At 50.9% G+C, this 21329-nt stretch overlaps 1 protein-coding gene across 1 annotated transcript; it reads right to left on the reverse strand.

The window, feature by feature from the left end:
- Positions 1–1802: 1802 nt before the first annotated feature.
- Positions 1803–17112, reverse strand: LOC105468460 (SAM and SH3 domain containing 3). Its single transcript, XM_011718630.2, has 8 exons — positions 16868–17112; positions 8924–9019; positions 8418–8564; positions 5907–6048; positions 4518–4666; positions 4160–4369; positions 3863–4013; positions 1803–3359 (listed from the first exon to the last, which is right to left on the reverse strand). The coding sequence occupies exons 1-8, from the start codon at positions 16922–16924 to the stop codon at positions 3169–3171; spliced, it is 1143 nt and encodes a 380-aa protein (XP_011716932.1). The 5' UTR covers positions 16925–17112; the 3' UTR covers positions 1803–3168.
- Between the last annotated feature and the right edge of the window lie 4217 nt (positions 17113–21329).

Below are 21329 nucleotides of genomic sequence, written 5' to 3' on the forward strand. Positions count from 1 at the left end.
TTTCTCCCTCACTCCCCTAGTCCCACCCCATGCGCCTCACAAGATAACCAGTAGTAGTCATTTAGTACAGATCTTCATAATCTTTATTCTATGTATATGTTCTCCTTTTCTAAAATAAAAATGGAATCATCCTATTAATAATGTTTTAGGATTTGCTTTCCCCCTTGCTATAACACAAATTTATTTTACAACTAAACTGTTTATACATTATTTGTGTAATTTTCAAATTTGAAATTAAAGAAGGTTGGGTGTGGTGGCTCAATGCCTGTAATCCCAGCACTTTGGGAGGCTGAGGTAGCAAGATCACTTGAGCCCAGGAGTTTGAGACCAGCCTGGGCAACTGGGCAACATAACCACACTTTCTACAAAAACTAAACAAAAATTAGCTGGGTGTGGTGGCGCATGCCTCTAGTCCCAGCTAACTCAGGAAGCTGAGGTGGGAGGATCACTTGAACCCGGGAGTTCGAAGCTGCAGTGAGCCATGATCATGCCACAGCACTCCAGCCTGGGCAACAGAGTGAAACCCTGTCTCTAGGAAAATAAATAAATAGAATCAAAGAATAAAAAAGCACAAAGATTTTTCTCATGTTATTAAATATTTTTCTACAACATCATGTGTCATGGGTGCGTGGTATATGAACAAAATATAAAGCATTTAATTTCCCATTTGCGTCGTTTTCAATTTTTTACTATTACAGACAGCTGTTGTGAATATCTTTGTCCATAGGTATTTGTGCACTTGTGTGGCTGTTTCTGCACTTACGTGGCTGTTTAAATTCTAGAAGGTCAGAGGGTCAGCTTGCCTAAAGTGCCCAGGACTTTTGAATGCTTGTTGGATGAGGCCTTTGGAGAAGCATTGTAGCATAGGAGTTAAGAACATGGGCTCTGCAGTCAGGCAGACTCCTGCTCTGTTACTTTCTAGTCAACTTCTTCAACCTCTCCAACCCTCAGTTTCCTCCTCTGTAAACTGGGCTGATGAGGGTACCCATCTCAGGGGGACACTGTGAGGATTACATGAGATGCTATATGTAAAGTGCTCTGGCACAAGTGGAGGTGCTCCATAGATGACTGCAATTATTCAGTACCCTTGGGGCTTTGAGGCTGTTAGGGCTCTTGCATCTTTGGTGAGGATCATGCCTGCGGTTTCCTGGCACCCCGAGTCACTAAGGACGGTGGGATGAATGCAGCTGAGAACAAGGCCTGGAAGTCGAGTGGCCTTGTCCTCACTCTGGTGGCAGCTCTCCCTCCAGTAACCCCCTTCCCAATGCCCAAGGCAGTTAATTCTGGCAGAAACAGAAAGGAAGCTAGGGGTCTTCATCTCCATCCCACCTCCCAGGAGATGGTACTGCTTTAGTGGGAACAGGGTGGGGGCCAGGAAAAGGTGGCTTCAGAGGAAAGGCTATGCTGACCCCAAATCTCCCCCTCTTAGACTCTGGACAGCTCCTTAGTGCAAGCCCTTCTTCACAGGGGTGAAGGTCTTGAAGGGTCCTGTGAAAATGAACAGTTATTGGATGAGAGAAATAGTTATTCCCCCTGCACCTCTTGGACCCCAGCAAAGCCTGTGGCCATGGGAACCTGAGCCTTGTTCTGAGGAGAGCTGGTTAGAGGGAAGGGCAGAGCCAGCTAGGGCTTCAGACTGGAGCTTTAGGTCAGCAGAGTCAAGGACACTGAACATTTAAGGGAAGAGAAAGATGGACCTGAAGAGACAGTTAGGGACACTTTGTTGAGTCCAGCCTTGAAGGAGAACGGTCTGGCCCTCCCCACAACCCTCTCTCCATAGAAAAGATAACTGGAGACAGTAATTTAGTTCTACCCATGTTTATTGCTAACAGCTGGTCTCCTTCCACCCTCTCATATTTACACCCAACCCCTTCCCCAAAGCTAGCTTTTACCAAAGTTCCTGGTAGGAGGTCAAGAAGTGTGTCCACTTAGCCGGCAGTCCTAGATGTAGTGGACGCTGTTTGTCCCCAGGCCAGTTGGGCACCAGGGAAGGGCTACTCTGGGGATTCAGGGCACAGACTTGGTACCAGGGTCAAGGGAGGCCCCCATTCACAGATACTCTCCTTTCCTTCTGGGGCTCAGTGTACACCAAAACCTTCAGAAAGCAAAGTTGGAGTGGTGGACCCCCAATGTCAAGTTTAGTGCTCTCTTTGCTTGTGAGAACCCACACAAGTGGCCAACTCTGGACCCAGATCTGCAACTGGCTTCTGAGAGGCAATTCTGTCCTTGGAAGCCAGGTTTGACCATCTGCAATCAGCCCTGTGAGAAGTCTCGTTTGAGGGGGCCAGGAATGGAAGGGGAGGGTGCATATCGTGTGAGGTATGGGCATTGTGTTAAGCTGGGGGAAGTTGCAGCTTGTCCTGAGTTACATGGGGAGGAATAAAGTGGGTGGGTAGGAGGAGCCATTTCATCTGAAAGCTTGAGGCCCCTCTGGTCCCCTTGATAAACCCCACTGGTGTCCCAGGCCACAGGTAACAGGAGAATAGACATTTAATATCACAGAATGTCAGAGCAGGCAAGGCCTTCGGTGATCATCCATTCTAACCCCAACCAGTCCTAAGCCTAGAAAGAGGAAGCCACTTGGTTCAAGTCTCATAGGATTTAGTGGCCAAATCTCTAAGAAAGCTAAGGAGAAGGAAAGTGGGAATGGTACTTGTGGATTTCTTCAGGCCTTATTTAGGGGAACTGGATTTACCCATGGTCACTTTGGGTTCTTCTAAATGGCCAGCTTCCCTAGGGTTTTTAGACTGACCTGAAACATTGACTTGGCCCCCTTTTCAGGAGCAGTGCGACAGGGGTAGGTGGTGTGGGGGTGAGGAGGATTTGGAGGCCTTGGTGGTGAGGGACATGGGCAGGGTCTCCCAGTGCCCTGCTTGCTGTGGCCATGGCTATGGCGGGGGAGCAGTTGGTGCCAAGAGGGACTGCGCTGTCAGTCGCTGGTGGAGGGTGGGGCTCAGGCAGGTGGGATGTGCCCTTGGGCGACTCCCCAACCACTCCAGCTGAGCCTGGAACCTGTAGGACCCTGGCCTGGCCTCTGCCTAAGTGTCCCTGGGGAAGCAGGGCCAGGCTCAGTGCCAGTCCTCAGGGCCTGGGCCACCACGGGAGGCTGAGCCCACTCCTGCAGCCTTTGCAGCTGGGGCCCAGCCTTGGGTTATTGCCACCGCCACCTCAAGGTGCCCCGGCCAGGGAGAGGCCCTGCAGCTGCTCCTCAGTGCCTGCCAGCTCTGCCTCATCGCGCCCGCTCTCCGAGCCCTCAAAGCAGCCTGAGTCGCGCGGGATGTCCACCTTGGGTTCCGACACTGTGTGTGCCACTGGCTCCTGGCTGCTCTCGGCACCTTCTTCTGCCTCCTCGCTGCCAGCTGCCAGGGACGAGAGAGGGAGACAGAATATGGGGGTGGGGGGAGGGACCTTGGGAAATGCACCATAGGCGGTCTCTCCCTCTGGGCACCTGCCACCACCCTGCCCCTCTCCTCACTGCTTCCAGCTTAGAAGCCGGTAGTTGTTGTTTCCAGGCCAGCTCCGCAGTCCAGGAGCTCACACTTCTTTAGCACTAAGCTGGAGCCAGGCAGTGGGCTTGAATCCTGGCTCTGTTATTACTCGGCTTTGAGGCCTCAAGTAAGGCTTTGCGTTTTTTGGCCTTAAGGGTCCCCTTTGATCCAAAGTGGGTTGGGCCCAATCATCTCTACAACTCCTTTGTCCCATACACTTTCCCTGAAATCCTAATTCAAAGTGGAAAGTACCTTTCCACTGCAGAGCGGTCCTAGGGCAGAGCGTGGACAGAGGGCAGGGCCAGGGCAAGCCTCCCATCCCTGGAATGCTGGCGGGCACACACCCTCGCCAGGCTGCTCCTAAAGCCACTCACTGTCATAGTCCAGCAGCAGCTCGGCGGCCGTGAGCAGCTTGGCCCGGTGCTGCGGGTCCATGATGTTCAGCTCATTGAGGTGTGTTTCTCGCAGCTCTTTGAAGTCCTCTAGTGTCTGGTAGCCATTGAGCAGGAGGGTGGACGTGTGCTCCTGTGGGCAGAGGCAGGCCACTGGCACAGCTGCTTACCAGCCACCCCTGCCTAGATCCTCCCCAAATAACTGTCATTTCCTGGTCCCTATCCCTGGGTCAATTGTGTCTCCCTGATACTAGATACTAGTGAGGTCCAAGCTCAAACCTCCAGGCCGATGCGCTCCAGCAGCTCATGCAGGGTCTTAGGCTTGGGCCTCTTGCCCTTGCTCTGTCGGCGGCTGGGTCGGGCATGCCCCACGGCCTCCTCGGGCAGCACATCCACATAGATGAATTTGAAAGAGCCCACCTTGCCATTGAGTAGGCCCAGCCACGTGCCCACAGGTGGCTTTTCAATGATCTGGATCACATCTCCTTTCTGTTGGGGGAGAGGAGAGGAGAAGGGAGCAAGGGAGAGAGGAGATGGGGTCTTGGCCTCCACTGACACTCTCATAGTCTGGTTCAGTCCAGCTTCCTTTTTGGGTGCAGCCTGCCAGGCTCCAGAGAAGCCCGGATGCTGACCTTACCTGCAGTTTCAGCGAGTCGTGGTCATAGGGGCTGGGAGTGAAGTCGGTGTGGACTCGTGCTCGGCCACAGAAGGGCCCTGTGTACTGGGGGGCAGGTGGTTCCTCCCCGAAGCTGCCAGAACCTGGGCTGGGGCTGCAGAGCTCACTGCCTGCAGGAGATGGGGCAGGGAGGAGGCTCACCTTTGTCCTAGGACAGCTGAGACAGTGCCTAGCAGGTGCCTTCCAGGGGGTCTGCCTGGAAATCCCAAAGGTATACACTGGGAAGGCAGCTGGGCTCTGGCAAGCTTTACACTGCAGAAGGGATTCTGAGCCACCCCCTTGGCTACCCACCAGGAGCATGGCTTCACCTCTGGGCCCTTGGACATGAAAAGAATTGGCAACAGGAGGAGAAATGGCTCACTGACCACAGAATGGGCAAATTAGGAGAGCCTCTAGAGACCAACTGGGCCAACACCCCAGTGAACAGGAAATCTGAGGTCACACAGACCAAGTGAACTGCTCAAGGCTTCTCATTTTGTAATTGGCAGCACTGAGTCCATTAGACTCCATGTTCCCTGCCTCCCACTCCAATGCTCCCTGCACCTAGGAAGCTACCCCCTGCATTCATATTTGACTTTCCTTGCTTAATAACTCAATGTTTAGTTACAATGTCACATAGAAACTCAGTTGGGCTCCTTCTCCCTGGGAAGGACAGAATAGTGGGCATTTTGAATGATTTTCAGTGGGGGGCAGGGAAGTGTCTGTGGAGCCAGAGAAAGCAGGAAACTTGGAGTGGACCTGAGGGGCAAGAAAGGCAGTGCTGAATGGGGCTACAGAACCCAAAGCCCCTGCCTGGAGGAGTTCCCTGCTGGCACCTCTTGTCCTGCCCCATGGACTTCTAGAAGATGCCAGGTGATGCCCTGAGCCCAGCAACTATGGTCTAGGGTCAAGAGGCTGACTCTTCACAGCTGGAGACCTCATACGCCCACCCCGGCCTGGGGCATCAGAGGCCCAGAGAGCTGTAGCCTCTAGCTCCCCTTGGAAGGGTGGGGACAGGCTGGTCCAAGAGGGTGACTGAGAGTCTTTCTCTGCCCGTGGGCCTCTCCAGGGCCTGGGGATAGCAAGTGGAAGTTCCTCTATGGTACATCTGAGTTCAAGACTGGGTCACCTTGGGCAAGTCACTTAACCTCCCTAAGACTCCGTTTCCACATCAATAAAGCAAAGATAACAGTACTGGCCCCATGAGGTTGTTGAGAAGATTTAATATGAAGAGGGCTGAGAATGTTCCCAGCAGGCAAAGAGTAAGCATTCATTTCTGTTAACCCCTTCCCAGACAGAGTGCCACCAGCACGGCTGTAACCCAGTCCTTTCCTCCAGATTCGGCAGGTGTCCCCCGCGTCCCCTACTCACCTGTTGATGCCTGGCGGCTGAGCACCGGAAGTTCACACTCCTCTTGCTCAGAAAAGGCCAGTGCCATCTTCTCAGGGCCAGGGCTGTCCAGGCTGTAGTCTGGAGATGTCGGGGAGGCAGAGCCCTCCTCCAGAGTGTCTCCCTGCAGGGAAGGTAGGCGGGAAGCTTTAAGGAGCCTTGCTGGGGTGCGCATGAAGCTGAGGAAATGGGCCTGGGCTTGGTGAAGAGCTGGGGGTTGGCTCAAACCCCAGCTCTGCCACTTACAGGCTGAATGGCACTCTCTGAGTTCTAGTCTCCCCTTTTGTAAAAATGAGAGTGATAGTCCTTACCCTGGCTACCTCGCAGAAACAGGTTCGACCAGGGCACCATGTGGATGTGCTTTTGTCAGCCTCAAGTGGCGATGTACGTACAGAAAAGACCACAGTGGCACAACCTGGACTCAGCCATTGCTACCGCACAACTGGGCAGACAATGGCACTGGAGAGGAAAATACTTTTGCCTGTGCTTCTGTGTACCAGGCCTGCCTGCCATTTCATTGAATCCTTACAGTGACACTTGAAGGTAAGTGGTATTGTTGGTCTGAGTTTGCAAATGAGGAGTAAGGCCCAAGGGTTACTTACTCCTCATTTGTAAACTCAGGCCAAGGGAATTCAGGTTCAAGTCCCAAGGGAACCCACAACCAAGTCGGCCAGACTCCAGAGCTCCCCCCACCTCACCACACCTCAGTGAGGTGATAACTGTTTAACAGCTGGCCCCGATGAGTTGCCAATTCCTGTGTTGTAAACACTCCCTGCCACGGCCAATGTCAAGCTACCGTTTTGACATCACTGGATGTGTTGTCTGAAATGAGGGCGAGGCTATTTCCACCATGAAGATGCTATGGATGCAAGTAACCTCAGCAGCACTGATAAGAGTAAAAGGTAGCACAAGAATTAGGAAGTGATAAGTTTTGAAGACTTACTGTATTACCTTTGTTCTTTTTTACAACACTATTTATTTATTTATTTATTTATTTAGAGACAGAGTCTCGCTATGTTGCCCAGGCTGGACTCTCACTGGGCTCAAGCAATCATCTTGCCTCGTCCTCCCGAGTAGCTGGGATTATAGGTGTACACCACAATGCCCAGTGTACCTTTTAAAAAAAAATACAATTTACCGAATTGTAAGTTTCTTTAATTTGATTTTTAATAATGGTTGTGTTTAACAACTGGCTTGCAAAATTTTTGACAGTTTGACCAACTGCTCTAAGCCCATTATGAGCCAACTCCAGCACACCACTGCCTCAGTGCCATGGCACCCCAGACCCACTGTGTGATTTAAGCTACTTGGGTCATGCCTGCCCCACAGCTGTCTGTGCCAACTTTCCTCCCTGGGCTGAAGCCAACCTTTGCTGTTTTCTCTCTTTTTTTTGAGATGGAGTTTTGCTATTGTCACCCAGACTGGAGTGCAATGGTGTGATCTTGGCTCACTGAAACCTCTGCCTCCCAGGTTCAAGCAATTCTCCTGCCTTACCCTCCCGAGTATCTGGGATTGCAGGCACCCACCACCACACCTGGCTAATATATATATATATATTTTTGGTATTTTTAGTAGAGACGGGGTTTTGCCATTTTGGCCAGGCTGGTCTCGAACTCCTGACCTTAGGTGATCCACCCGCCTTGGCTTCCCAAAGTGCTGGGATTACAGGTGTGAGCCACCGCGCCCAATCTGTTTTCTCTTATAGGGATTCTATGAGAGAAAATAGGCCTTCCCAACCCCAGGGGCTAGTTCCAAAGCAAAGCTTTGAGGTAGATGGATTGCCTCAGGCCATCTCATCTTTCTTCAAGCTGCCGCTGTCCCAGGCCCACCTCCTCAAGAAACATCCCAGACTTTTCTTTCTTTCTTTCTTTCTTTCTTTCTTTCTTTCTTTCTTTCTTTCTTTCTTTCTTTCTTTCTTTCTTTCTTTCTTTCTTTCTTTCTTTCTTTCTTTCTTTCTTTTTTTTTTTTGACAGAGTCTTGCTTTTTTGCCCAGGCTGGAGTGCAGTGACCCGATCTCGGCTTACTGTAACCTCTGCCTCCTGGGTTCAAGTGATTCTCCTGCCTCAGTCTCCGAGTAGCTGGAATTACAGACATGTGCCACCATGCCTGGCTAATTTTTGTATTTTTAGTAGAAATGGGGTTTTGCCATGTTGGCCAGGTTGGTCTCGAACTCCTGTCCTCAAGTGATTAGTCCCAGCCTCCCAAAGTGCTGGGATTATAGGCATGAGCCACCACACCCAGCCCTGTTGCCCAGACTTTCATCCCTTCTCAAACTCCACCCCTTCCCCCGCCAGCCTCCTGCACCCTCAAGATGGTGCCTGGCTGCCTGTCTGTGGCTACGAGTGAGTTTCCTCTCCCATGTGACCTTCCTTCTTGCATCAAATAGGGCCTTCGGGCCTGAGTAGTGGCTATTGAGGTGGTCATGCTCACATTCTGCCACAGCGGTCCCCAGGCCCCCATGGACTCCCCATCCCCTGCGTCCCCAGGCCTCACCATCTCTTCTGACAGGGCCTTCACCATCATCTTGCCCATCTTCCTGTTCATGGTTCGGGAAATCACTGCCCTCCACTTCTTCCCCAGCTTTTTGCCACTCTTCCCAGCATCCTCTGGGGTGGGGACACCTGAGTCATCTTCTGGAATCTGTGACAACAAAAGAGGCGATCCAGGGACCCTGGTGGTCCTGCCTGGGTCCAGGACTTGAGGCACAAGAGGCCTTGGGGTCACAGCAGAAGCTGGGGGGGGGGAACTGAGAGACCTCCATCCCCTCCCCTCTTAGCCCCAGCCATGTCCTTAGCCCTATAAATTTATAAATAGTTTGCTATTTAATTTGTAATTGAAAGGAACGCCGGGGAGTGCTTGGTGTGGGGAGAGGTGGACCCTCTGTGTTAAAGGGGGCTTTGCCCCAACAATTCTATCTCCTCTTCACCTTCCTCCCTCCCACCCCCACTCCCCCACCCAGGGCCTGCAGCCAGGTCCCCCAAGGACACCCTGAAACTCACGTTATCATCCAGATTAAACTCCTTCTCGCTCACCACGGGGGAGCTGGGTTTGGATTTGGCAAAATCCTTGAAGCTGCTGGAGCGCTGAAGGGAGAGCTGGAAAAAGCGTGGGTATTGCAATCAGTGGGCTAAATGGCTGCCTGATGGCCCACATACTTGCCTCCCCCCATCACGCAATACCCACAGCCCAGAGCTGGCAGAGCCACATTGCCCCGAGAGCCCCAGGCTAGTGGGTGAAGCACCTTGATGTTCTTGGGGCTACCTGGTTTCATCCCATTCTTCACTCCAGCCCTGGCCACAGACCAAGCTCCTGACCTCAAGAGCTTCCCACCTCAATCGGGCCTCAGACTTAGCCTGAAATTCCACCAATTCCTCAAGTTTGGTCCCCAGAATCCTGGAGTTAAAGACTACATGAGTCAGAGTAAATGTGTATCTACTACTAGAGACATACCTCAGCATTCACAAGCACATCGCCTGGTGTGTAACTGAGCAAATCCCTCCCAAAACCCGTGGCTCTGGCCTCCATGTCCTGGGTGTGTTCTGAGCCAGGTCCCCAGTCACAGTGATAGGAACAAACACACTGGTGTCTCTAGCCTGATGAATTTGTGTCCTAATAAGAGCAAGACAATCCGACTAGAAGCCAGCAAGACCTGGCATGACACTTTCTGGAAAACCACAGTAGAGGCTTACTCACAGGAGGGGCCCACAGATTTAGGATATACGTGATTGGGGCTAATTTGGTAGAAGGCACCATTTTCTCTTTATTCTCAGCTTTTAATCTTAGCCACTAATGTGATGAGCTGGCAACCGTGACGTTTGCCAGTGTTTGGACTTTTAGGTATGGCCTATTATTGTTTGTGGTTTGTGTTGATGAGATGGTTTTCAGGATATGAGGTGTTTTTTTTTTTTTTTGACAGAATCTCACTCTGTTGCCCAGGCTGGAATGCAGTGGTGCAATCTTGGCTCACTGCAACCTCTGCCTCCTGGGTTCAAGCAATTCTCCTGCCTCAGCCTCCCAAGTAGCTGGGATTACAGGCATGAGCCAGCATGCCCAGCTAATTTATTTTTATTTATTCTTATTTTTAGTAGAGACGGGGTTTCACCATGTTGCACAGGTTGGTCTTGAACTCCTGACCTCAGGTGATCCACCTGCCTTGGCCTCCCAAAGTGCTGGGATTGCAGGTGTGAGCCACCGCGCCCGGCTGAGCTTTCTTAAATATATATGCGAGCACATGCAAGGTAGCAGCCAGAAACCAGGGCAAGGCAGGCAAGGGGGACAGGCCCTCGACACAAGAAGTTAAGGCTGAGCCTATATCAAGATAAACAGTTGAGCCCAGAAGATACACACAGGAACCAGGGTTCACAGATGGCCAGACAGATAGAGTGGGATAGACTGCAGACACCCGAGATAAGGGCTTGAGGAACTGAAGCCCCAAACCCACACAATGTTGAAGGTTTCACATCCTCTTTCCTACTAAAGGGGTTGTATGTGTCCAGTGACAAATTCCCAGGGCAGGGGCACTATCACCTGCCCCCCACCAACACACACACAAATAATTGGCCCCAACTCCTGGGGACTGCAGTGTGGCAGCTTAGCACTCTTGATGGGTCTTGACCAAAGCCAAGTCAGCAATTGGGGGTCAGGGGTCACACATTCCTAAAAGTCACAGCGAGGTAGTTGATGAGAAACTAGGTCAGTGGTCAGGCCAAGCAGACGCTAGCACGACTGGGGCCTGATGGGTGGGGTGCCTGCAGCCTCAGTCAGAAAGCCTCTTCTGTGTTGCCCTGGGGAGCTGAAAAGGGGGCCATAGGTGGGTGTGAGGGGGAAGCATGACCACAGGGTGACCACTCTGGTTCACCTGCATCTCCTCCATCTTCCTTTCTTGGTTGTCTCCTTCCACTATTCTTTTCTCTTTTTCTCCCTTTCTTTCCCCTTCTCTCCTCCACCTTCCGTTTATTTCCTCCTCTTGTATGGCTAGGATGCAGCTGCCTGGATAACTTCCTCCTCTTAGTATGGAAAAGAGGGAACGGAGAGAGGGTGGGCATCGGGCTGGCCTGGGCCCAAGGAGGGCAGGCTAGGCTGCTATTTATAGGCTGATGGGGCCTATTGTGGCCTTCTCTCCACCAACCCTCAGCCTGATCTGCAGACCAGAAGGCTAAGAGTCGCCCCCGAAACCCTAGGGACTGGTGAGGCTGGAAAGCAAGCAGGAGGGCAGGCATGGGGCCGGAAGTTGGCTTTGTTGGGGAAGAGTAAACTCACCGCCTGCCTGCCCTCTAATTGCAGCTCTTTCCCAAGGCCTTTTCCTGTCATTAATCTGCAGTCTGGGGGCTGGGAGGAGAGGCCTTTGGCTCCCAGGCCCTTGTGCGAGGGTCCCTCTGTCTCAGTTTTAGTCCAAAGCGGGAGGAGATAATCACAAAGGACTATAGAGATGGTGCTGGGTCTTGGGCCTAGTTGAACACTCTCAGCCCAGGGAGATGGAAAGGACGAACACATGTTCTTTGGGTGATAGAGTTTCAGGGCCTGCCAGGGTGGCATTTTGCCAAGCCTACCTCCAACCTCAGGGACAGCCCCAAATATCTTGACCGCCTTTCAGGGAGAGGTGACCCCCACTCAGGGTTGAGTTGAAATTCTTGAGCCTGGCTGGCTTTTCTGCTGGCTTCCCTTTGGGGTGAGGACTTCCTGGGAGTCATGCCTGACGGAGGAGGTGGTACCATACACTGTTGGCCCCCTTTTCACTTCATGGCTCAGGGGAATGTGTGGGCCTCTTGGAAAGAGCTACATTTCAAATGTATATTACATTTGAAATCTACTAAATATATTGTTGAGTATACATGTGTTGTATTGTATATTACATTTGAAATATGCATTATTGAGTATGTATTGTATTGTATATTACACTTGAAATATATATTTAAATATATATTGAGTATATATATGTGTTGTATTATATATTACATTTGAAACATATATTGTATATATATGTGTTATATTGTATATTACATTTGAAATATATATTGTTGAGTATATATGTATTGTATTGCATATTACATTTGAAATATACATTTAGTATGCTTCAAATATATATTGAAATATATACTGTTGAGTATACTCAACAGTATATATTTAGTATATTTCAAACGTAATATACAACACATTTGAAATGTAGGGCCACCAAAGAGTATATATACACCATATGATTCCCCGTGTATAATTATAGTTCAAAGCCTGGCAGAACTCACCTATGCTGTTGTAAGTCAGGATAGTGATTACCGTGGGAGAAAGGGGGCATGTAGTGACTGGCAGGGGCATGAGGGAAGCTTTCTCAGAAGTTCAACTCTGGGATGTGTGACCTCCAGCAAGTTATCGAACCTCTCTGAAGCCCACTTCACATCAGGGCAAGTGTTCCCATCTTGGTTCTGCCACTGACTGTGTAAACTGGGTATGTTTCTTAACTTCTCTAGGTTTCTGTTTCCTCATTAGTGGAATGAAGACAAAAGCACTGACCTCATCTGGCTGTTGTGAGGATGAAATAAGCGAGTACGCATACAGTGCTTGGAACATTGTCTGACACAGCAGTCCCTTGTGGAATGTCAGTTTATGCTTACTCTTTCCTACAACCTACCTCCAGCCTCTTACCCTGGGCATTTCCCCACCCGGAATACTCTGCCCTTCTCTCTGTCAGCTGTAGTTTCTCCCCCTTCCAATGTAAGTGGAAAACCCGCAAATGCCCATCATCTGTAGAATGGATAAATTAATTGTGGCAGAGTCACACAAAAGAATAGTGCCCAGGATGGAGATAGAAAGGTTCCCAACAGTATGGATGAGTGTCACAAACATATGGTTGAGTAAAGGGGCCGGCCACCAAAGAGTATATATACATGATATGGTTCCCCCTGTAAGTTCAAAGCCTGGCAGAGCTCACCTGTGCTGTTGGAAGTCAGGATAGCAGTTGCCCTGGGGCAAAGGGGGCGTGTAGTAACTGGCAGGGGCATGAGGGAAGATTCTAGACTTCTGAGAGTGTTGTTTCTTGATCTAACTTCTGTCTACATGGGGATGTTCACATTACAGAAACTCATTCGGTGGAGCAATTATGATTTATCCACTTCTCTGTATGGATATTATACTTCTATAGAAAGATTTTTCAATTCCAGCTTAAAAGGCAACATCCATGCAGAAACTATGCCCTGATCAATCTCTCAGAGGTCCACACCACCCCAGCCAGCAACCTCTTCCCTCACTTCCTGAGCAAACTTGGCTTTCCCCAGTGGTCTCCTGAGCCACTCCCTCTGCTCCTTCAGGGTACCAGGCATATACTGAGCACCCTGTGAGCTCTAGGCCCCGCCTCTGTGTGTGTGAGAATCCAGCAATGAGGGTCTAAACACCTCCCGCATGCCCGGCATCCTGCCAAGCACTTCATGTGTGCCAGCTCACTCCAGCCTCATTGCAGCTCTGCGTCATATTCACACCTCAAAGCAGAGGAGACCAAGATGCGAAATGAAGTGCCCTAGACAGGGTGGCGCAGCTGGTCTCAGGAAGAGCAAGCATCCAAACCCAAGTCTGTGACTCTGAAAGCCCAAGTATGTTGCTGCGCTCGTGCTACCTCAGAGGTCATGCTATTGCTCTGCCCCACCAGTGTAGAAGTTAGCAGTGGATTGAGAATAGTGGTGATGGCATGCAGGTGGTTTTTGAACAGAGCTCCAAGGAAAGCAGGTGGGAGTGCAGAGGGGGAAGGGCTCAGGCGGGGCTTCGTGGAGGAGGTGCATTTGAGCTGGGCCATGCAGGGAAGGCAGGATTTCTCCAGGTGGAGCTCGGAAGGGTTTGAACAAGAATGAAAGTTTGAGATGTTGAGAGCATGGTGATGGGATGGTGGGTGGTGGAGTAGAAAAGGCTGTGGAAGGCTCTTGCCAGCCAGGCCAGGGGCATGTATCCTGTGGGCAGTGAGGAGCCACTGAAAATACAAAGTGCATGCTGGCGGGGTGGTGGTTGGGGGGGGGTTATACTAGAGGTGTGCTGTAGGAAGGGAGAAAGCAGGGATGTGGTAGAGTAGGAGCATCCTTAGGGGAAGCAAGTCCAGGAAAAATCCCTCTCCACTGCCTATACCCCAACACTGGCCTTTGGGTGAAATCAGATCAAAGGGCTCGCAGAGCAAAAACTTGAAGGAAGTGAAAGTCTCCAAAGGGCAACTAAGAGGTCTGTCTCCCAACCCTGGGGCCTCTCCAATCCTTCATGATCCATGGGAGGCGCCGTGTCCTAGCCCTACCCTTCTAGAGGGCCCGCACCCTCCTCTGCTTTGCTGGCTGGAAGGTCACTCATTCCACAACTATCTGGGTCTGCCCCACGGAGCTCTCCTGCTGATAGGTTGAATCTTTTATGCTCATCAGACTCTTCCAGCGCCTTTGAGATCAACAGGGGGACAAGAGAGTGGAGAAAGAAGGGGTCAAGACTCTGGAGTCAGACAAATCTTGGCTTGGATCCCTGCTCGGCAGCTTCCCAGCTGTGTGACCTTCATCAAGTTGCTTCACCTCTGTGAGCCTCAGGTGTCAAATAGGGATAATGACAATATCTGCCCCTACCTCACCAGGTTGTCGTGGGGAGTGAACAAACTTAGAGATGCACAGCACCATACCTGGCATCCGATGAGCCCTCACTCTGTGGTGGCTCTTGATACTATTAAGTCTTCTGTTCTCTGCGCCAGCACTGGGGGCATGGGTCGTTCTTCTTCGCAGTGTCTCCCTATCCCCACCCATGCCTACAGCAGGCACCCCCTTGTGTGCACGTGCACACATGCGACAGGGTACTCTCACATCTATTCTTTTGGGTGATCTGTACAGCTTCTTGAGGGGGGCAGGTTAGGAGTTATCCCCCTTTTCAGAGGCGAGGAAACTGAGGCCCAAAGAAAGTCAATGAGCTGTCCAAGGTCCTGGTAGGATTCCAGCTCAGCTTTCTTGCCCCCGTCTGGCACATTCTCCATTGGCAGCCCCAAGAGGAGAAGCAGGGGCAGGAGAGAGAGGCCTCTCTTGCCTTTGTGCTTTCCTCTCCACCACGTCATCTCAGCCTCTGAGAGGAAGGGACTAGCAGTGATGGAGCCAGTCCACTGCCTCTGGGCCTGGGGAAGATGCTCTGTACCTTCTGGAAGCTTGGGTTTTTGGGTGGCATTTCCACAGTCTGGGGCTAGCAGAGTGTGTGGAGGCAAGCTCATTCCAGCTCTGGAGGCTGGCACCAGCTCTGGCAGAGTTTGAGGTGGGGTTTGCCTGGACTACCCTCCCCAAAAGGACCCCTTAAAGGACATGGGCTTCAGAGAGCCCCATGGGCCTTGCTTCTCCTGGGAGAGACCTGGGGAAATCCCAGGGACCCACCTGCCTGCTGAACACAGAATCTGGGTAATTGAAGCTGGGAAAGAAAAAGGGGACTTCTGGCTTTGTGTGCCCCTAGGTACGTCCTCCTGATGTGGCACGGGGTCCCAGTGTCAAAGTGTAAGCTCTTTCTCACACTTTCCTCCAGCTCACTGCCCCTGTGGTGTGGTTTGAGGCCTAGCAGTGTCTATAGAGCAGTCTCTGTTTCCCACCCCCACCAGTCAGAGAGCAAGGGGAAGTGACCCTGCTCGCCTAGGAGTGGCAACCAATGGCAGGCCTGCTGGGCCTAGTGCTGTGCAGGGTTTGGACGGGGATGACAGAGCCCGTGTGAAGATTCATGAACCTCCCCCCTCCCCTGCCCACCACCACTGCAACCTTAGAGAAGCAGCTGGGGTGGGGAGAATACAGCCGGAAGTGGCAGCCACCCCAGGACCTGAGAGCTGGGGCAGGATGCACACCCCAGTGCCCTGAGTCTCAGTCTTTCAGCTGCCTTGGCTTCCATCTCTGAGCTGCTCCCCTGACAAAGGGGATCCACCATAGGGCACCTGGGCTGAGCTCCAGGGAGAACTGGCGGGGGACAGCCTGGGCCTCTTGGACCTAATTCAGGCCTGCTTTGGGACTGTCCTAGCATCCCACTGGATGTGTAGGATATACTTGCTGACTGTCTGGGAGAATTCTTCAATCGAATTAAAGAATTAGGTCTAGAAATCCTCAAACCCAAACAAAGAAATCTGGAAATCTTCAAATTCAACCACGAAATCCTAGATCTGGCAGAGACTTCAAGGAATCTTCCAGTCCAGTCTCTGTCCCAGGAGGATGAACACCTCAGCTATCCATGACAGCTGTTTTTCCTCCTGGTCTTTAAAATCCCCCCTCCTCGGCCTTCACTCCTACTCACCACCTCAACTTCATTTCTCATTCCCCACCCAGGAAGAACCTGTATGCCCCCTGCATTCCACTGCACTTCCGGTTGCCTTTTCCCCCAAGACTGGAATGGCCTTAGGCCCCATCTCCAGGTTGGCTCCATCTCTGGTGGGGCCTGGGAGCTACCACAGAGCTGAGCCAAGTGGGCAGGGTCTGGGCCATGGCCAAAGTGGAGGAGAGGGTAGCGGTCCTGTGAGCATCATGGCTCCAAGCTGGGCGGCCCAGCGGGGCCTTTTGAGTGAGATGGCTCTTGAGAGGCCGTGGCCGGGGCAGAAGTGGTGGCAGGACCAGTGTAGAGGGGAAAGAATTAAGTACAGGCTTAGGGTTCAGCTTGAGCATTGTATTTTGTCATTCTCAAATTCTAGTCTAAGATTCTGGCCCATAATTTTAGATCTTTTTTCCGATCCTTCTAGGGTTGAATTGCATGACTCTAGACTTCTAAGGATCTATTCTGTAACTCTTTTGCTCCAGAATTTTAAACATCTCTTCTGTACTTCTGTTACTCTTGTAACCTTTGGGTCCCTGTCCCGTTGCCCTCTAGGTGAGTGGCCCTCACCTACAGACTCAACATATGGCCTTTGGCTCTTCCCACTTCCAAGAGTCTTGGAGGGGATGGGTCGAGAAAGCAGAGCAAAGGAAGATGTGAGTTCCCAAAATGCTCCTTACCTTTTTCTTCTGAGTGGGCTCCTTCTCACTGGCATTGGAGGGCTTGCGGCGCAGCATGGTCCTCCGCCCTGGGAGACTCCGTCCCTGCTCTCCTAGGTGTCAAGATGCAGAGGCCTCTTGCTCAGCCTTGCCAGTACTGCCTGGGGACACGGCATGAACCGAGCCTTCAGCTGACACTCTGACTGCTGCAGTGGCAGCTTGGGGGTGCGGGCCATGGACACCCGGCGGCAGCAGCATACAGGAAGCCCTGACACGTGACCTACTCTTACAGCAATCGCAGCCCCTGCCGGCCCCTAGGGAGGAAGGAAGTCCAAGCTTCAGTCTCCAGAGATTCTGATGCAGACGGCTCTTGGGTTGAACAGTCAGAGAAAGTCCCTACCTTGTTGTCTCATGTCAATCATCATCAGTCCTTCTGCTCCATCCTCCCAGAGGTGGACAATCAACTCGACATTATATGGCGTACCCAAGCCCTTTATCTCACTGACCAGAATCCAGAAACCAGAAGTTGGATCATCTGCCTGTTGGATCAATGCTCCTGGTCAACTCGCATCTGCAAGGTCGTCACTGCCATCACTACCACTACCATCACCCCTGTGACCATTACCACTGCTACCATCACTCCTATCAATAGCCATCACCATACAGCCATCACCCCTACAGCCATCAGGCCTGCAGCCATCCCCGCTGCCATCAGCACACCTATAGCCATAGTCACTACGGTAATCACCTCTACAGTTGACATCCCTCAGCCATCACCTCTACAGTCATCACCATTGCTGCTATCACCCTTCCAGCCATCATCCTTACAGCTGACACCCTTCCGGACATTACAACCAACCACACCCATGATCCTCTCACCCCTATAACCATCGTCCCTACAGTCATTGCTCCTACAACAATCATCACATCCGTGCAGTCATCAGCCCTGCAGCCATCACTCCTACAGCCATCAGCACACCTAAAGCCATCATCACTAGAGCAGTCACCCCTCCAGTCAATACCCTCAGCCAGTGTGAGTATATTTATCACCGCCACAGCTGAAAAGCACTTGCAGCCAACTCCACGCCTCTAGCAAGTATCCTATTCAACAGGCATTTATCAAACACCTATGCAGTATATTCACTTTGTGGGCTATCTGTGGCAGATTTTAATAACTTTAATAACTTTCTGCTATTACAGAAGCAATTTGTATTTGTGATACAATTTCACAAACACATAAACAAAAAAAATTTCAAAATTTCCCGTCATTGTCCTCTATACTGTTTTAAGCATCTATCTACTCTCTGTCTATACACATTTTTTTTCTTTTTACAAAAATCATACTGCTCAGAAAACAGATAATTGATTTGGGGAGAAGGGGAGGGGAGAGAAGGGAAGGGAGAGATCACACAGGGTAACAGGAAGCTTTTAGGAGTGATGACTATGTTCACTATCTTGATTGTGGTGGTGATTTCATGGGGGAATACACATGTCAAAACATATCAAATTGTATACTTCAAATGTGTGCAGTTTATTTAGCTCCACTTATACCTCAATAAAGCTGTTTAATTTTTTTTTTTTTTAATTAAAAGGGTCATAATTCACACTATTGGTGTCTGCTTTTCACACTAAGCACAGTATCTTTTTTTTTTTTTTTTTTTTCTCGAGATGGGGTCTCTCACTCTGTCTCCCAGGCTGGAGTGCAGTGGTGTGATCTCGGCTCACTGTAACCTCTGCCTCCCGAGTTCAAGCGATTCTCCTGCCTCTGCCTCCCAAGTATCTGGGACTATAGGTGCGCACCACCCTGGCTACTTTTTGTATTCTTTGTAGAGACGGGGTTTCACCATGTTGCCCAGGCTGGCCTCAAACTCCTGGTCTCAAGTGACCTCTTTGCCTCATCCTCCCGAAGTGCTGGGATTACAGGCGTGAGCCACTGCGCCCAGCTGAATACAGTATCAAGATTGTCTCATGCTATGAAATATTCTTCAACTACATGATTTATAACGGCTGCGGAACATCCCATTGTGTGGATGTGCCATGCTTATTTCACCAAGCCCCTGCTGATGAACTTGGGTTGGCTTAGATTTTAAAATTATTCATTGAATATACTTATGATAAATATTCACATCCATAGTTTTTTCTTTGGGGGAAATACCCAGAAGAGAAATTGCTGGGGTCAAAGGTATGCACATTTTTAAGGCTTTCGAGTCTGTGGTACTTGTGAAATCCTGGGCTGGTCCACCCCTGCTCCCAAGATGTTCTTGTGACTTCCTCCTCGATTCTGCTTTATGCCCTCTGACCATCCAACCTTCAGGGTGAGCTCAGGGAAGATAAGATCTTTCTTCCCTAAGTTGTAACCATACATTCTTTGGCCTACTCAGCCTGCCAGGCAGACTCATGAAAAGATTCCACACCCCAGATCTCCTCCCCACTGGCCTGTGTTTTCCACCCTGAAAGTCCCTCCCAGGCGGCCCAGGGGCACCAGCAAGCATGGTAACTGGTTAGGGCTTTTTGGTATATGCAGTAGACTGGCAGCTGTGTAGGGAACCCATCGGGCCTCTGGGGCTCTGCGTGACCAGGGGCAGGAGGGCAGCCCCAGAGGGTTCTGGGATTGGAGACACCACTGTAGTGGCCTGGGGCACCTGGAGCCAGAGCTGTGAGGGAGGAAGCAGGTCGCAGAATCTTCCGGGCCTGCGCAGCGGCTGCGTCCCTGGCCGCCTCGCAGGATGTGCCCGCTTCCTGTTTGCTCAGCGCCAGCAGCGACCGAAGATCACACACTAACCGCAGAACCTTCAAAGGCGGCCAGCAAACCAGGGCACAGGGCTGGGGAGGCTTGGGAAAAGGCAGCGAGGGGGAGGTGAGGGTGCCTCGGAGAGAAATACAGAGAGGTGACCAGCTCCCAGGACAGAAGGGAGCAAGCGTTTTCAACGGCTTCCTTCTTTCTCCTTTTCAGATCTGTCTCCTCTGATCAGCAACACTTCTTCCCCGCCACTTGGGGACCGGAGCCAGTGGAGGTGGAGTGTCCAGGACCCCCTCATTGGGACTTGTCTTCCCCCAGCTTTTCTCTTCCAACAGATTGCCTTGGCTGAATCCCAATAGGCCAGGTCCTTGCTGCCTAATGACCCTTAAACACGTGTTTAATAGATTTTCCCTTCTGGGGAACATATTTGCATTTCACAGGTTATGTTGTTTGAGGTACACAGAGCCCTCAGCTAAGGAAGTGATACGAGTCAGTAGTTCAGGGAACAAGGTCATCTTAAACTTGATAATGGGCCGGCAGGCAGGACCTAGGAACTTGCTGTGGGCACAGCCTTGTGCTAGACCCCAGGAGGAGGTACAAAATAAATAGCCATCAGGGCCCCTTGTACCTGGGAGCTGACATCCTAGGTGGTGTGGCAAGCTTACATTTGCCCAGCACTTGTTCTTTACCAAGTACTACATTAAGCACTTGACAGATGTTTAATCCTACCACAACCCCGGGAGGCAAGTAGTTTAGTATAAAGATGCACCCAGAAGTATAGATTTGGGGCAGAAGAACCTTGATTTAGTGCCAATACTGCAGGATTGCAGGGTGTGTATGTGTGTGTGTGTGTTTTGGGGTTCCACTGATAGTGAAATCAACCTGAACCCTCAGAGGGTGGATGTAGCGCTACCAAAGACACAAAGGTCATCGTAGGCCACATTCAGATAAAGCAGCTCCCATACCAGCACACTCCAAGTATTTTTAATTTTAATTTTAATTTTATTTTATTTTGAGAGTCTCACTCTGTCGCCCAGGCTGGAGTGCAGTGACATGATCTCGGCTCACTGCAACCTTCACCTCCCAGGTTCATGCCATTCTCCTGCCTCAGCCTCCCGGGTAGCTGAGACTACAGGCGCATGCCACCATGCCCGGCTAATTTTTTGTATTTTTAGTAGAGACGGGGTTTCACCATGTTAGCCAGGATGGTCTTGATCTCCTGACCTCGTGATCTGCCCACCTTGGCCTCCCAAAGTGCTGGGATTACAGGTGTGAGCCACTACACTCGGCCAAGAAATTCTTATTTAGTAGATGATCACGAGTGGGATATTTGGGGCAGGTGGGATCCAGAGCACGCACAAAAGCGTCTCTCACTCTCTGAATGGATATATTTCTGATTTGAGACAGTAAGAGTTTGGATAGTGAGAGATACCTATATCTGGAAAAACCTCCACAAATATTCTTTAAGTTGTAATTAATTAATTTGAGACAGGGTCTCCCTTTGTTGCCCAGGCTGGAATGCAGTGGTGTGGTCACAACTCGCTGCAGCCTCAAACTCCTGGGGCTCATGATCCTCCCACCTTAGCCTTCCGGGTAGTTGGGACTACAGCCACATGCCACCATTCCTGAGTTTTTGTTTCTTTGTTTGTTTGTTTTTGCCTGTGTTGCCCAGGCTGATCTCGAACTCCTGGCCTCAAGTGATTCTCCTGCCTCTGCCTCCCAAAGTGCTGCAATTACAGGTGT

Source organism: Macaca nemestrina, chromosome X (genome assembly GCF_043159975.1).
Source record: "Macaca nemestrina isolate mMacNem1 chromosome X, mMacNem.hap1, whole genome shotgun sequence".
Taxonomy (NCBI): Eukaryota; Metazoa; Chordata; class Mammalia; order Primates; family Cercopithecidae; genus Macaca; species Macaca nemestrina.